Raw genomic sequence first — 16,270 nt, forward strand, 5'->3', positions numbered from 1 at the left:
CATGTAGCAAAGACGACGGTGGCATTCCCCACACCACACCGTGGGCTCCGAGCTGAGCTGCGTGTGGGCTGGGGCAGATCCTTCTTGGACAGCTGGGCCCCACGGGGAGGCCCGGAGCCCGCACAGGCATGCCCGTCACTTAATACCTGGGCTGGGCTCTGCTAAAGAAGACGGTCACTTGGGGCCAGCGCCATGGCGCAGTAGGTTAACCCCTTCTCCTGCAAGCACCGGCATCCTATATGGGCACCGGTTCTAGTCCCGGCTGCTCCTCTTCCGAGCCAGCTCTCTGCTATGGTCTGGGAAAGCAGTAGAAGATGGCCCAAGTGCTTGGGCCCCTGCACTCACGTGGGAGACCTGGAAGAAGCTCCTGGCTCCTGGCTTTGGATCCGCGCAGCTCCGACTGATGCAGCCAACTGGGGAGTGAACCAGCGGATGAAAGACCTCTGTCTGTCTGTCTGTCTCTCTCTCTCTCTCCCTTCTCTTTCTCGGTAACTCTACCTCTCAAGTAGATAAATAAAATCTTTATTAAAAAATAAAAAGGAAGACAAGAAGAAGAAGGCGGGTCTGTTGAGCTGACCCCCAAGCAGCGCGGCGCAGGCTCCGGGAAGGGCTCCTGTTGGACAGCACCGTGGCCGCAGCACCTGCCCAACAGCGAGCCGCGGGCAACGCAGGGGCCGGGCTTGCTCTTCGGGAAGGCCCCTCTCACCAGAACTGACCACGGTCCCGCCAGAGCCACCTCGAGCCCTTAGGAGGGCAGCACCCCCAGTGACCAGTGACCTAATGACCTTGCCCTAGGCCCCACCTCTTAAAGATCCCTCTTACCTCTTAACAGCTCCACGCCAGGGCCCAAGCTCCCAACACGCGGGGCTTCCACGGCACCAAACCACAGCACACACCTCTGCCCTCCTGGCTTCACAAGCTGGTGCTGCCTGCGGTCACCAGAGGGGGGCGCAAGCGACGCCAGGCAGCCAGAGACAGCCCCTGGCCGCGCTGCGCCTCCTCCCGGGCGCCCCTAGCTCTGTAAGCTGGGGCTCTGCTCTCCTAAGAGAGGTCCGGGGGGCCGAGGCGAGGAGGCGCCTCCAGGGCTGCGAGGCCGGCCAGACGCCGCGTGCCCGAGGCTGCAGCAGGAAACCAGGCGCGGCGCGTGCACAGAGAACATGGGAGAAAGGGTGGAGATTGTTTGCAAAACGGATTTGACTAAATGTAAGTGTTTATATCGGGCTATTGAGAAAGAATACTAAACTCTGGCAAAAAAAAAAAAATCAGCACAGAGAAAATAGGTATCATGAATTGTAATGGCTTCTCTCCTGATTGCAGAGTAATTTATGATTGTTGTAGGAAATTTATAAAACAGGAAAGTGTGAAGAAAAATCAAAAGCAGCCCGAATTTCACTACCCACAGGAGACCACTGTAGCGTTGTATATATTTCCTTTCTAGTTTCGCATCATCCTGAATAACGAGTGAAGGTCTGTATGTAATAAGCACTTTATTCCAGCATCCTACGAGGCGCTTTGGATACATTAGCTCAGTGCGTTGCTCCGGAAACCCATGAGCTAAGTGTCGTTATCCCCATCTAATGCCACGGAAGATCCAGACCACAGACACAGCTCCAGGGGAAGCGGAGTCCTGAGCCCCGACGGGTGTGGTCTCAAAATCAGCCCTAAACCAGAACGACTCAAGGAGTGGTCCACGGCCCAGCTCCGTCTGCGGACCACGCGCTCCTGGCCCACGCTGGAAGAAGCGTGCAAGCTGAGGACGAGAGCTCGGGGTCGGTTAGCAATTTCACGTCGTGCCAGACCCGGGGGTGACTGCCATCGCAGAGGGGGCGGGAGCCCCACGTCACGAGCGGGCAGCACGAGGCCTGAGATGAACCCCAGGCGTGCAGCAGGGCACGCACTTGTCTGCAATCGATGGGAAATTAAGAAAAAACAAACCAGCCTTGGCCACAAGAGCCTTGAAAAGACAGCCCCAAGCCCTGGTGCACCCTCCCCAGGGTAAAACAACGCATAGACGCGGCAGAGTCGGGGCTGAGACCACGGAAACACAGTGCGCAGCCCAGCTCCGAAAGCAGCGTGGTCACCCAGAACCCGGTCATTCGTGGTCCGAGTTCCCACAAGTCCCTGCCCCACACCTGGGCAGGGCAGAGCTAGAGACGGACGAGGACAAGGCATGGCCCCGTGGTGGGCGGGCCCGACCAGCGGTCACCGTATCTCCCCTCCCCGGCCCAGCAGAGACCTGGCCCCCGCTCCCCTTGCAGCAGGGGCCCGTGACGGCGTCCTGGCCAGAGCGCTGCCACAGACACCGTGCGCGCAGGACTCAGGACCGTTCCTCCCTCTCCTTCGTCTCTTCCTCCATTCCACTGCTCGGAACGTGGAAGTAACAGCGGGAAAGGAGGGAGGGTGGAGAAAAAGTGGGAGGAGCCGAATCCCCAAGGACACAGGCGAGCAGCACGGCAGAGCAGCGCCGGGCCACCGGCTGGGGGCCTGCCGGGGGTGGGGGGACCCGATCAGCGTAAGCCACTGGCATTTCGGTCTTCCTGCCCCCAGCACGCACACCTGATCCAAGCCAGGAGACCCAGGCAGCCAAGCCTGCCGGCTCTCGTTCCTCCCACAGTTTTGTTTTGCCCACTCTGCTTCGGGGCCAGGCAGGACCACCCGGAGCGGGAGACAAGGGAACACACTGCAGGCCCCTGACCTGGACCCCAGTGGCTGTGTGCCCCGCAGGCTGGCATTCTGGGGGCGTCGCCAGGCCTCTGGGGATCCGCCCCTCCAGGACGCTTGTTGTATTTCAGAGGCAGGGTCTGGCCCTGCAGCTAAAATCAGGTGGAGATGCCCACACCCGACAGGGGAGAGCCCGTGTCCCAGTCCCGGCCCCAGCTCCTGACCCCAGCTTCCTGCTCCAGTGGACCCCGGCAGGCAGCACTGGTCGCTCAATTAGTTGGGTTCCTGCCACATCGTAAGAGACCTGGGTTGAATGCCCAGCTCCTGGCTTTGACCCGGCCCGGCCCCAGGCATTGCACGCATTGGAGGACGGAACAGGTGGATGAGAGTTCCCTCTCTCTCTCTCTCTCTCATAAATATACTTCTTTCAGACAAAGAAAAGAGGGGCCGGCACCATGGCTCATTTGGTTAATCCTCTGCCTGTGGCACCAGCATCCCATATGGGTGCCGGGTTCTAGTCCTGGTTGCTCCTATTCTAGTCCAGCTCTCTGCTGTGGCCTGGGAAGGCAGTGGAGGATGGCCCAAGTGCTTGGGCCCTGCACCCACATGGGAGACCAGGAGAAGCACCTGGCTCCTGGCTTCGGATCGGCTCAGCACTGGCCATAGCAGCCATTTGGGGAGTGAATCTATGGAAGGAAGACCTTTCTCTCTGTCGCTCTCTCACTGTCTACAACTCTACCTGTCAAAGAAAAAAAAAAGAAAAAAAGACAAAGAAAAGAAAAAGAATGGCATCCCATCAGCTGTCAGGCCATGACAGCTCCTGATGCCACTGGTCACTGGTGGGCCAGGGGTGGCCCACACTGGTCACCCAGCATGGATTTGATTAAATCCTTATAAACTGTGTCACCGGCAAAGGAAACCAACACTCAGCACTCCTCACTTCCTAACCTGATTTCCTCCTGTGGTCCCCACGATGCTGGCATTACTGTGTTTCTTTTGTGTGCGTGGTGCAAACACCGACCCATGGTGTGCCTGTCACGCTTTACGTCTCTGCCCTGCGCTGTCTCCAGCCATGTGTCGACGGCTCAGGTACCCACCATGCAGATACCACGGGGCCACGCCAGGAGCACAGGTCCCCATGCCTGGGGAGCTTCCAGTGCCACTGAAGTGTCATGAAAAATGACACAGTGCCCCACTTCTGACCCAGAAGTCTATGGCCTGGGAAGGCAGCAGAAGACGGTCCAAGTCCTTGGGCCCCTACACCCACAAGGGAGACCTGGGAGAGGCTCCTGGCTCCTGGCTTCAGCCTGGCTCAGCCCCAGCCAGTGTGGCAAATTGGAGAGTGAACCTGCGGATGAAAGATTCTCTCTCTCTCTCTCTCTCTCTCTGACTCTCTCTCTCTCTCTGACTCTCTTTCTCTTTCTCTCTCTTTCTCTCTCTCTCTCTCTGACTCTCTGACTCTCCTCCTCTGTGTTACTCTGCCTTTGGAAAAAATGAAAAAATCTTTTTTAAAAAATTGAATTTGTGGGACAGAACCAGCAAAAAAAAAAAAAAAAAAAAAAGTGTTCCTGGCCCTGAAACGAGTGGGGGTCTCAGGTGAACTTCGGGCCTCTGGGTCGTAGGGTTTTCCATATGGACGATCCCACCAGACCCCAAGCCCCACTAGAGGAGAGGGCCACCCAATCAAAACTGCCTTGAGTCACAGCTGAAAGGCTTGTAAAAACCCCAGCTGAAATATAAATAGATAGATAGATAGATAGATAGATAGATAGATAGATAGACAGACAGATAAAGTGAACCGCTGCCCTGTGCACCCCTCCCCACCCGGCTCACTGGGGGCTCCTTCCCACAGCCCCCTGCTGCTGAGCCCAGAAACACTCACGGCCGCCACCTGCTCGAGTCCTGCCTTTCTCTGGCTAAACCACGACGGTGCCGTTGTGAAAGTTACAACCGGAGGGCACCGCGCGTCTGCTTCCCCACGTGGTTATCACTCCCATTCGCATTTCCAGTCCAGAGCCGGGAACTCACGGTCTCCCGAGTCGGGGGCAGGAAGCCAAGTCCTTGAGCCATTACTGCTGCCGCCCAGGGTTCATGGCATCAGGGAGCCCGCGCCACGAGCCAGAACCGTGACTCGAATGCAGGTTCTCGATGTAGTAAGTACGCGGGCGTTTCACCCACATGGCAGGACACCTGCCCCTGTTCTGCTCTGAAGAGGAGAAGGCTGCATTTGTGAGAACATCCGCATCTGAGTAAGGCAAATTCCCGCGGTAGCTGGAGGTGCAGAGACACCTGTTAACCCGTCCCAGCTACGCTCTCTACCTTGTACTCTGCCCGCCCTCCAGTCCCGCCCCGAGACAGAGAGCAGCACTCGGGCCATTTGAGGTCGACTGACCTTGCAAGCTGCTGTCTGAGGGTTCAGGGCTGTTAGGGGCCAGGTCAGCACTTGGGATGCGATCATGGTTGCCTACCTTGAGGTTCAGAAAGGAGCTGATTGGAAGGAGCGGTGCGTTCTGCTTGTTAGAATGCACAGGAAGGCTCCTGGCTACAGCCCCACGGTGAAGAAGCGAGCAGCCAGCAGCGATGGGCTTGTCCCTGCCTCCTGCATGGCCAGGACTGAGGGGACATGGCAGCATTCGGGGGCGGTGCCAGCTTGTAAATCCACCCAGAACCTCGAGTGCCAGAGGGGACCTGAGCCGGCCCGTGACCCAGGGAGGCCGACCAAGTTCAGAGCCGCTCGCTGCCACTGTGGGCGGTTAAGCCTCGTGGGGCTCAGACTCCCCAGCTGTGGACTGGAGATGGCGGCATCTCTGTGGGAGTACCACAGAGCCCGGGCACGGCTTCGCACCTGAGCCTGCTCCGACACCTCAGCTCCCCCCGCCCCCGCCAGCGACCTGGCCAAGGTGTTGCCAGTGTGGACCTCACTCCTCCCCAGAAGCAGCTCCAGGGAAGTTGGAGGGGAGCCCCAGGCTGTGGCCTCAGACCTCAGGCAGGCCTTGGGTCATGATAGCAAGCCAGTGGCCACCAGCTGGAGTGGGGGTGCGTCCCCACAAGCCGAGCCCCGACTTGGCCGAGGTCTTGGGCTCTCTTTGTCCCTCCAGGGGTGGGGCGGGGTGGTGGAGCTCTGTTCAATGCATAAGTGGAAGACACAGTTTCGAGGATTCCATAGCTGAGGTTCTGGGAGGAGGGGCTGTCCCACTGCAGTGACTCCTGGGCCCCCGCGGTTTCCAGAGCCTTCTGCTCCCCCAGCCTTCACTGATACAAACCCCGCAGCCCCTCGTTGGTAGCCTGAGTAGCCAACCTACTCTGTTAATGTAAAGTCAAGTCTTAACAGGGGCAGTGACTGTTGTCCTGTGAGAGGCAACAGATGGAAGGACAGACGGACAGAGGACGAGCTCCCGACAATGGTTCATTCCCCAAATGCCCACCACTGCTGGGTCCAGGAGTGGGGAACTCCGTCCCACCTCCCACGTGGGTGGCAGGGACCCAGTAATGGGGCCCATTGTTTCTGCCTCCCGGGGTCCGAATTAGCAGGCAGCAGAGTCAGGAGCTGCAGCCGAGGGGACCCGAGCCCTGCCGTGCGGGACGAGCAAGTCCCAGCCAGCATCTTCACTGCCCGGCCACATGGCCGATGGCTTCTAACCTGCTGCTTTGTAACCCAAGCAGTCAATGATCTGGAGCAAGGAGGCTACCATGGGAGCCCCCCCCCCCACACACACACCAGTTCTTGGAAAATCCAAGGCAGGAAAGGGACTTGCTTAAACAGAGGGGTCAGAGGAGGGCAGAGGCAGGGTGGCCAGGCCGGCGTGTGCGGCTCCAGCAAAGTCCGTCAGCAAGGAGGCGTTCCCGGCCCCTCTTCCCACGCTTCCTCCACCCAGACGCCGACGGCAGTGGCTTTCCAGACCGCAGAAGGGTGCCCGCCGGGGCGGTGTCACAGACGCTCCTCTGTGGTCAGTGAACTTGAGGGCCCTCTCGACGACGCTCACTGCCCAGACAGGCTCTCCAAAGGCCGGCTCTATTCCTCAGCACCTGCACTCAAGAGACAGCGCTCCGGGGTCTGGTGACAAGGATCTGTCTACAGGGAGACGATGCTGTTTCCGGGTCCGACAGTACAGAGAAGGATGCGGAGCCTGGGATGACGGTGTGGGTCACCTAACGTTGCTGTAACAACACTTGGGTGCCACCTGCTGCACGTGGGGCCGTGGCATTACCTTGTGGTGCTCTGTGCAGTGGAAGTGCCATTGGGAGAGAAGCAGAGACCAGGTAGGGACCCAGTTTCCTCTTGCTCTGTTAATGATCGATCCCTAGCTAGCCAGGAGGCCCTGAACGGCCCCCGGTCACACCCCAGACCACGGGTGGGCACTTGCTGTCTGCCTTCCTGCTGAACAATGAGCCACTAGAGGGCAGGGCACAGAGGTCTCGGCAAAGGAGACCTCCAGCCGCTGCACACAGCCTGCACCAGGTGAGCAGGTGGGCGCTGAGCCATGGAGGGGACGGGGGTGAGGGAGGACTGAGCAGCACAGCAGGTGCACCTGGCCTCCCGCCCCCTTCAGACAGCCACTGTTCATCTCAGAAAAAGCAAGACACTTGTCGACCCCTGCAGCAGGAAAGACCAAGGCGCTGAGGAAAGCTGGGGGCGGGACGGCCAGAGCAGTGGCTGGGTGCACGGAGGGGAAACCCTCTGCAGCCTGCTTCGAACAGACAGGGAGAGCGACAGCCAACTCTGCTCGATGCCAGGAACTCTCACGCCAAGAAAAGTCCCGATGCTCTCAGAGAAGGAGCCGCCTGGTGGGACTTTCTCCACTTTCCTGGGGAAAGACATCGGCCGGGGCACTGGAGCAGCCCTGCACCCCTCCTGCTCTGCAGAGCCATGGGCGCTCCTCCTGCCGGGAGGGCTTCAGGGGCCGGCACCCCCCAGCCCCAGGCCTCCGTCCTGCACCCCTCGTCAGGGGGCAGCAGGAGTCAGCACGTGTGGGCTTTGGTGGGGAAATCAGCAAGGCCCTCTTACCTGCCTGGGGTCATCCTGAAGAGACCAGCCTGAAGCCATGCCTCCTGTGAGCCTTGGCGCTGTCCCCTGCGCCTCTCTGCGGGGCTGTCCCCGCCCCCGCCCCCCCCCCCACTCAAACCGAGGACCCTTCCTCGCCCCCCATGGTCATTTTAGGAATTGTTACAATTGGTGCAAGGGGTGGGGGAGACAATTATCTAATTGTAGTAAAACTAATGGGGCCCTTCCCACCCCGGGCTGATGGTTGGTGCAAAACGTCATTTGCGATAAACCGTCTAAGGCTGGGGAGCCGACAAATAACCGGCAGGGGTGGGGGTGGGGGTGGGGTGGGGAGCTGCGTTTGGATCAGGGCGGGGCAGGAGCTGGGGGGAAGCCAGCGAGAGTCAGCGGGAGGCCCGGGCGGGGCGGGCGCTGAGGCTGCGCTCAAAGACGGAGCAACCGCCCCGGCGGAACCCCAGACTCGGGCCTCGGGTCTGTGATGGCGAGTGCGGGCCGGCTGCCCGCGGACCAAGTCCCCGCCCGCACAGGCCGCCAAAGTTGGCAAGTCTGTGGCTCTCCAGGTTCTCCTCACCCACCTCCCCCGCCAGCCCCCAGCGCCGCGCCTCGTCGGTCGCCAGCTGGACGGCCGCCCGCGCGGGGCTGTTCCCAGGTGTCGGCCTTTGTGCCCGGGAAACTTTGAGAGGCCGGGCGGGCGCAAGCTGCCCGCAGCCCTGCGCCCTGGAAGCTAAGAGGAGCCGGGCGGGAGGAGCCGGGGGCGCCGGACCGCGGGGTTCCAGGGCGGAGGCGAGCCGGGCGCGGAGCGGAGCCGTCAAACCGCGCGCGGGGCCGGGCGCGGGGCGGGGCGGGGCGGGGGCGGGGCAGCCGCGCGGGAGGAGCGCGGGCTCGGGCGCCGGAGAGCCCGCGTCTGTCGCCGCCGCCGCCGGCCCCGACTCGCGGGAGCGCAGGGTCTGCCCCGCGGCGCCCGCGGCCCCGGCGGGCGCACACCGCCATGCAGCTGCAGTGCCGGAGCTGGGTGCTGGCCGCGTTCGCGCTGCTCGTGGTACTGCTCCTCTTCGCCGACATCTCGGAGATCGAGGAAGACCTCGGGTAAATCCCCTCGCCGGGTGGGGCGCGAGCCCCCGCGAGGTCCCTGCGCGACCGCTTTGTGTGCGCCGCGCCCCTCGCTCCTCTGGAGAGGTGGGGCGCGGCGCCGGGGCCCGGGACGGTGTGGGGAGCGCTGGGGCGGGGCGCGGCTGCGTGGGGCGGCCCCGGGCGGGGTCCCAAGCGGCCCTGGGTGCCCCCAGTCCAGAGGCGGACTCGTCCCCTCGGCCTCTTCCGCGACGAATCCGTGCGCGGCGTCGCCGGGGTCGCGGGAGGGCGCCGGGGAGTGTCTCGGGCGGGCGGCGGGGCCGAGAGCGTTGGGAGGCAGGAGTTTCTTTGTCTCCGGCTCGGCCGCTTTCTCGCCTTGGCAAAGTGGGCAGGGGGCGCGCGGAGATCTCGGAACGCGAGGCGGGGATCCCCGGGCTGGGGCGGAGCGCTGGGGTTCAGCTCGGGCCCCGGGGAGCGCGAATGTTCCCTGCACCCCCGGACACACGCGCGCGCCTCCCGCCGTCCCGGGAGCCCCGCGCGGACGCTGGAAGCGCTGGAGGCCGGGCGCGAGGGGCTGGGGCTGGGACTAGGGCTGGGCTAGAACCCCCAGGCCCCCGCCTTCGCCTGGCTTTTGTCGCCCAGCAGACCCCGCGACGCCCCCCGGCGACCCCGGGGTACTGTGCGCTCGCAGCGCCGAAAGGGAGACGTTTCAGGAAAGTCTGTGCCGCCGCCCCGGGGTGGGCGGGGGGCTTCTGGGCTCCCAGGAGCACGGTCTCGCCCTCGCTGTCTCCCGAGTGGGTGAGGAACACGCGCCCCTCTTCCTCCGCCGACCCGGGACAACCCGGGGAGCGCGCTTGCGGAGCCGGACACAGGGCGCGGTGGCAGGGAGGCTGAGCTTGCGCCCCGCCCCGCCGGGCCCGGCCCCTCTCTGGAGCTCGAGGGGGAGGGGAAGCAGCTGGGGGTCTGGGAGGCGCTGGGCGAGGAGGTGGAGAGGTGTGGAGGAGCGGAGACCGTCCCCTCCTCGGTGGGAACTGTGCCGCCGAGCCGGCGCCCTGCCGCGCGCGCCACTCCTTTGTCCCGTTTGCTGTTTCATTGTCAGCGGAGGGGAGGCTCCGCCACGCCGCCAGGTCCGTCCGAGGGAAGCTGCGGTCCTGGGTCCTGGGTCCCGGACGCCCAGGCCCCAAGGACCCCAGCCTGGAGCAGGCGCCACTCGCCCGCCCCTGCCCCTGTCTGCGAGCTCAGCTGTCCCCTGTGGGCTCGGCGGGGCTCCCAGGACCCCTCCCTCCAAGCCTTTCTCCTCCCCATCCTCGGCTGCCTCCCGCGCTCCGAAAACTTTCACCAACGGCTTTGCGTTCTTGCGCCATGAGCCATCGGCTCCCACGCGGAGACAGGGAGAGGGGCCACTTCCAAAGCTTCTCGACTCAAAAACGTGGGTCGGGAAGCAAATCGGGGAGTCGCGTCTTGGGGTGAGGGAGAACGCAGCCGGCGGGGCCTTCCTCCTGGGCGCCTGGCCTCCTCCATCGCGGTCCTGCGCGGCCCAGATGCTCGCTGACCTTCGAAGAGTGGGAGGGCGGGCCTGCGCTCTGCGCCCAGGGTTGTTCCACGGTGGAAAGGTGCGGGGCAGCCTCCCCGATCCCCTAGCTGAACCCTCCCCTTACACCTTCTTAGCCAGAGACTTTAATTTCTAAAGCGCTTTGCACACAGCGTTGCACTTTCCTGTCAGTTGCCTCTCTGAGCCTCCACCCGCCCATCAAGCTGCTCCAACAGGTGCCGGGGAGGCAGCGCCCAGGCCTGGGCACACGTGTGTGTTTGAGGCTCTGGGTCACTGCTGTGTCCCTGACCCGTGTCACTGCGGGGTCCTGCTGCTTCCCATCCTGCCCCTTCCTGGGGTGATTTCAGGAGCAAACAGCCAACAGGTCAAATTGCCATCTTCTACGTTTTCCCTCTGCCGGATACCCCCGTACTCAGGCTGAAGCTGGCTTGACCAGTCCCACGCCAGGCCTGAACACCCCTCACTCCAGCCTGATGTGCTGCCCTGGCTGGCGCTGGACCTGCCCCGTGATGGGGAGCATCACTCCAGCCGCACCCTCAGCCTGCCCTACCTGGACTGAATCCAGAGGAACAGAGGCCACTCTGGGATCCGGCAGGTGTGGAGCAGAGGGTGGGAACCCCAGTAGCACCTCCTGCCGAGTTCTGAGCCAGCTTGTAACACACACCCGCTTCGTCCCTCCTCGGAGCCCGCCCTGCACAGCCAGCTGGGCTCAGTGCCAGGGAGGGGGGCGAGAGGAGCTCCCTCGCGGTGGCTCCCCAAGCCCACATCGTGTTACTCCAGCCCTGCTCATCCCCCCAGCTTGTCCTCCACCTGTGCTGGGGGCAGCTCGGGACCTGCCGGGGAGTCCCTGGGGGAAGGCAGGGGTTCACCGAGGCCCTGGGATCTCGGGGAAGGAAGGGAACAAGCGATGTACACCTGAGCTGTGGAGGAAGACGCGCTCTGCTTCCTGGCACTCCTGCCTGCTACTTTATAAGGGAGGCTGTGACGTGGCGCCTCAGTGGCCCTGGCCAGGGTTTTCGCGGAGGGCTGTTTCCGAGGGCTCTAGTGCTGATGCTCTTGCCGTCCTGTGGCAGGGGCTGAGTGAGAAGAGGAAGCACAGAGTTCAGCTCTCAGCGAAGCACCCAGAGTGGGGCCCAGTGGCCCAGGCGCACGCTCGCATCCTAAGCCAGAGCTCGGGGGAAGCTTTGCAGACACGGCAGAGCCTTCGCCCAGGAAGGGAGTGTGGGTGCCCCGAAGGAACCCCGCCCCTACATCAGTGAGGGTGACTTTGAACCTGAGCAGCCACGCACCTGTGCAGGACCATACCCGGCAGGTGCGGGCAGGGCAGGCTTACACAGGCCTCGCCTGCCGTGACCCCTGCCCTAATCATCAGGGAGTGACAGAGCTCCAGTCAGGGTCAAGAGAGCGACAGCCGTCACAACATTGACGATGGTGACCACAGGTAGCATGGACTGAGCTACTTCCATGTGCCAAATGCTGTTCAGGGTGCTTTGCCAACACACTCACTCCTCAGCGGAACCCCCTGGCCACCTGCCGGTGGCACCAGGAACTCCGGTGTGCCAGGCACTGGGCCGACTGCTCTTTCCCAAGTCCACCCCAAACCCGTGTAAGCTGCGTGTCCATTGCCATGCGCAGTTTCCTGCTGGGGTGAGGCTCAGAAAGGCCGTGTGAGTGGGTAAGTCACGTGCCTGGACCCTCAGCCTACGGGAGCCCCAACCCCACGGCCGTGACCATCACGTGGCACTGCTGTGTCCTCTGAATCCTGTTCTCCCATGCGGTGTCAGGGAGTGGATGGTAGACCCGTCTTCCTGACTCCCCAGGCCCAGAGTTCTGCTCAGAGCCTGGTCTTGCCTTTCTCATTTCCTTGTCTGTAATTTAGGGAGGAAGAAGGTGGGTGAGGAGGAATGGAGACATTCCTGGGACTCCTCACCCCAAAATGTCCATCTGGTCCAAGCGAGCTCCTGGGCTCACAGGTGGCCCTGGGGTGGACACGTCTCGGCAGGGCAGGTGCCTGCTCCATTGCACACCCGATTCTTGCGCCAGCTGGAGGGGCCGTCCCAGTGTCTGCAGACCCTAGGGTTGGGCTCCAGGGGTCTGGAGCAAGTGACCTCTCTCTGTGCCAACATGCTAGAGTGTACATCTGACCAGAGCTGCTGCCACCCAGGGCACCCCAGCCACACACCAGGCCCCGTCTGGGAAGTCTAACAGACACGGAGGCGCTAGCACGGACCCCCAGCTGGGGCTGGACTGGGAGTGGGCAGCGGCCCCGGTGTCCAGCTGAGATGGAGGGAGAGGCACGAGGTGTGGATGTCCAGGTGGACGAGAAGAAAGTGGCCTCGCACGGTGCCGTCCAGGCCCGGCGTGAGAGTCAAGCGCCTCTCTTCTCCGCAGTCTTGGTGCACACCTCTCCAGTGGGAACAGGATTGGAGGATAAAACGGGAGAGAGGGGAGTTCTGGCCTTCACTCGCCTGCCCAAGTCCTGTTGCCAACTGTTCCCAGCATCAGATTTAAATTGTAAATAGAGCCCCATCTTAGAAACCAGGGCCGCCTCCCCTGTGAAGCAGGGTTGCTAGGTTTTAAAGTTGCTTAGGTTCTTCAAATTGGCAATGTTCGAAATTGCAAATTATAAATACTTCTCAGGGAGAGTGAGGTTCTAGAAGGCTCCCATTGTTTTTATTTCTAATTGTTCCTTTCATACTCGTTAAGTGATTTTGTTTGAAAGGGACAGACCGAGCTCGCCTGTGTGTTGGTTCACTCCCCAGACGCCCATAGCTGCCGTGGGCCAGGCTGAAGCCAAGAGCTGGCCCCTCAGTGTGGTGTCCTGTGTGGGTGGCAGGGATCCAACCACCGGAGCCACACCTGCTACCCCCCAGGGGGTGCATCAGCAGGAGCTGGGAGTGGGAGTGGGAGTGGAACCGCCACTCGAACCCCAGCTCTCCCATATGGAATGTGGGTGTCCCAGCCGACATCAGAACTGCTGTGCTAGGTGCCCATCCCCCACTGCTCTCAGCAGGGCACCCAGAGCCACATGTGGCCGGCCTTGGCCTCTCTGCCCGGCCTCCCTGGGCTCCAGCCACCCTCTGTTGCTCACAGTTCTCCAGAATGTTCCGTGACTCCACTCCTGTGTGCCTTTGCACGTGCTGTTCTCCCGTCTAGATCACCCCACCCCTGCCCTGTGCCCCTGCCCTGCGCCCCTGTGCTGTGTTGAAGTCCTCGCCCTCCAGGGTGGCAGGGGGGTGTGGGGAGAAGCTGGGCCGCTGTCATGTTCTCCCCACCCAGCTAGGGAGCCGCCCTGTGTCCTGACAGGACCCGTCTGTCCCAGTGTGTCCTCGGCTTCAGCCGTGGCCGACTCCGCGGTGGTGCCGAGGGGAAGGGCTGCGACCACATGACCCTCCCAGGCATGAACCCCCCCGCTGTGCGCTAGGCTCCCGGAGGGCCCTGCACGAAGCAAGCTCTGGTCAGCCAGGGTTTCCCCCAGCACCTTGCTGTGGGGAAGAGGGACTCAGAGCAGGGGCTGCCTCCCGTCCACGCTAAGGGTGGCACACGCACTCCTCCAGGCTGGACAGAGGTGGACACAGCCCCCCGACAGGGCCTCCCAAGTGCCTGTGGGCAGTGACCCAGAAGAAAGGGAAGGAGGCCCGAGGTAGCCAGGATGGTGCCGGTGGTCACCGGGTGCCCTCCATCACTGCCTGGGAGAAGCCCCTGCCCTTGAGAGGGGGCTTCCTGGGAGGATCCCAGGTGCCCCTTTTATGAAAGGGGCGCAGATGGCGGTAGAAATGGCTCCTCTCTGGCTGACGTTAGTAACCCCACGCACAACCCCAGTCCCTCTTTCCCAGACAGCTGCCAGCTCTTGAACCCCAGCAGCCTGGGAGGGGCATCCAGGGGTCTCCCGGGAAACAGCCTCCCGCCTCAGTGTCCCCACGGAGGCTGTGGCCAGCAGAGGGTGACAGCCAGCGTGTTCCAGCTGGGCGTCTGCTGTGTACCCAGTGACGTCAGAGCACGTAACTCTTGCCCCCACCTGGAATCCTCCCGCGGGGGAGGAGGCCCGGGCTGCTGTCAGCCCATTTTACAGAGGAGAAGGTGGAGGTGTAGAACTCGAAGCCACATATGCAGAGCTGGAATGAACTCAGGCTCCAGGGAGCAAGGGGAACAATCCAGAAGTGACGTCCTAAATGACCTCCTGTAAGGACAGTGGGCATGCTCCCATCCTCATGGCACGTGCCTAGCACCACAGGGTCACTGCAGGGCAGAGCCGGGGGCCCTGGGAGCCGGGGCCATAGTGGGAGGCGGCAGCCAGGAAGAGAGAAGTCCCTCTGTGCAGTGGGGAAGGACACACGTGGCCATGCCCGCGCCCGCCCTGTGTCCCCTCCTCCAGCCGCCGCCTCATCCCCTCTGTGTCTCATCAGAATGGCCCTGGAGCACAGCGTTCGTTTGACCATCTCATTACCGGGAGAGAGACGTGCGCACACTGAGAGAAAAACAAGGCAGATGATTAGGGCCCGGAGGAAGTTTCTAGACAAAGACAGGAGCGGATGGGGCTGTCAGCTTCCCCAGGCCTGGCACAGCCTGGTGAGGGGGAGGAAGAAGCCCCCGGGAAGGACTGGGCACCTGCAGGAGAGGGGGCATCCTGGGGGGCCCTGTTCTCTGGGGCTCACACTGCCTTGCTAAGAGCCCACCCATCTCTCTTGGGTCCCCGCCCACCCTGCCCCTGGTTTGCAGACAGGGACATGGACACACAGAGAGGTTCCTGGACTTGCTAAGGGCACACAGCCAGTGGGTGAGGAGCCGGGATCCCAGCCGGGTTTGCGTGGTTCTGTGACCCGCTTGCTCTTAGCCATGTTTTGGTCCTGAAGTCACCTGGCTTTTGTTCTCTCCGGGGCAGCCCAGTTTCTGTACCACACAGAGTTCATCAAGGCTGCCACAGACGGCCAAGCCTGTAGAAGATTCGGCGGTGTCAGGTGGTCCCCTGGGCGCAATGGCGGCCGTGGCCATTGGGCACAGCCTTTAGGGGTGCCAAGGACAGGGCAGGCCCACCGAGGCTCTACCCAGGGACCCGTGAGCTTTCCCTGACTTCTAGAACCACAGAGCAAGGGCTGTGCCTGGAGGAGCACTGCTCAGGTCATTCTTGCCCTCGTGCGCGGCGGACAACCGCATGGCTTAAACAACGGAGGCAGAGGCCTGAGAAGTTCGGGGAAAGTGAGCAGGGTTGACAGACAGGTGGCGGTCTGTGCTGTTTGGCTGTCGGCAGCAACGGTGCTCCACTGCCCCTCGGAGCCCATGGATGGGGGACTTGACCTCAGGTGCACCCTGCCTCATGTCCCAGCTGCATCCGAATTCAGACAGTTCATTCCCAGGAGGAGCAAGAGCCCAGTTCCCCCTGTGGTCTGGCCTGGCCTGGGCAGGGGGCCTCCAGCCAGGCAGGACAGGAGGCAGCAGCGTGGTGACCGGCACCTCCCAGGGACCGGCTGTGATGGGCCAGCCCGGGGGCTGCAGCCCCTGCCCCAGCCTGCCGCTGTCCCCCGCCTCAGCCGTCACCCCAGCAGGGTCAGAACGACTCACGTGGGGCTCCGCCACACGGCTCTCCCTGCTGCTGACCCAGGCCTGCTCCCCTCCTGCCGCTCGCGAGCCAGAGCATCGGCGGGGCCGCTGGGAGCCGCCTTGGAAGACTGAGGCTCTTGTGAGACGCAGTGCCTCTGTGACCGTGACCGAGTGATGAATCCCCTCCGAGACTCAGTCCCCCAACCTGCCTAGGGAGGTCAATGATACACAGCTCGCAGTTCTGCGAAATGACGTAAGACACACACAACACGGGGAGGGGCAGCGCAGCCGCTGCAGGAATCAGTAACGTGTGAGTGACCCAGCAAACCCGACCCGGGATAAACCCGACAGAAACAAAGGCAGGGTCCCAACGCCGTGTGTGCGTGCCATGTTCGTGGTAGCCTGAGCCACAGTAGCTAGAAGTTACAGCCACCCAGGCGTCCAGCAGG

General features: G+C 62.6%; 1 protein-coding gene across 1 annotated transcript in view; it reads left to right on the forward strand.

Moving 5' to 3' along the window:
* Nucleotides 1-8,534: 8,534 nt before the first annotated feature.
* Nucleotides 8,535-16,270, forward strand: part of ST8SIA2 (ST8 alpha-N-acetyl-neuraminide alpha-2,8-sialyltransferase 2) — a 40,617-nt gene continuing 32,881 nt past the window's right edge. Inside the window, exon 1 of the mRNA XM_051835185.2 lies at nucleotides 8,535-8,749. Coding sequence (XP_051691145.2) covers nucleotides 8,652-8,749 — 98 coding nt within the window. The 5' untranslated portion in view covers nucleotides 8,535-8,651. The remainder of the gene's footprint in view (nucleotides 8,750-16,270) is intronic.

The sequence above is a fragment of the Oryctolagus cuniculus genome, chromosome 12, assembly GCF_964237555.1.
Source record: "Oryctolagus cuniculus chromosome 12, mOryCun1.1, whole genome shotgun sequence".
NCBI classification, from domain to species: domain Eukaryota; kingdom Metazoa; phylum Chordata; class Mammalia; order Lagomorpha; family Leporidae; genus Oryctolagus; species Oryctolagus cuniculus.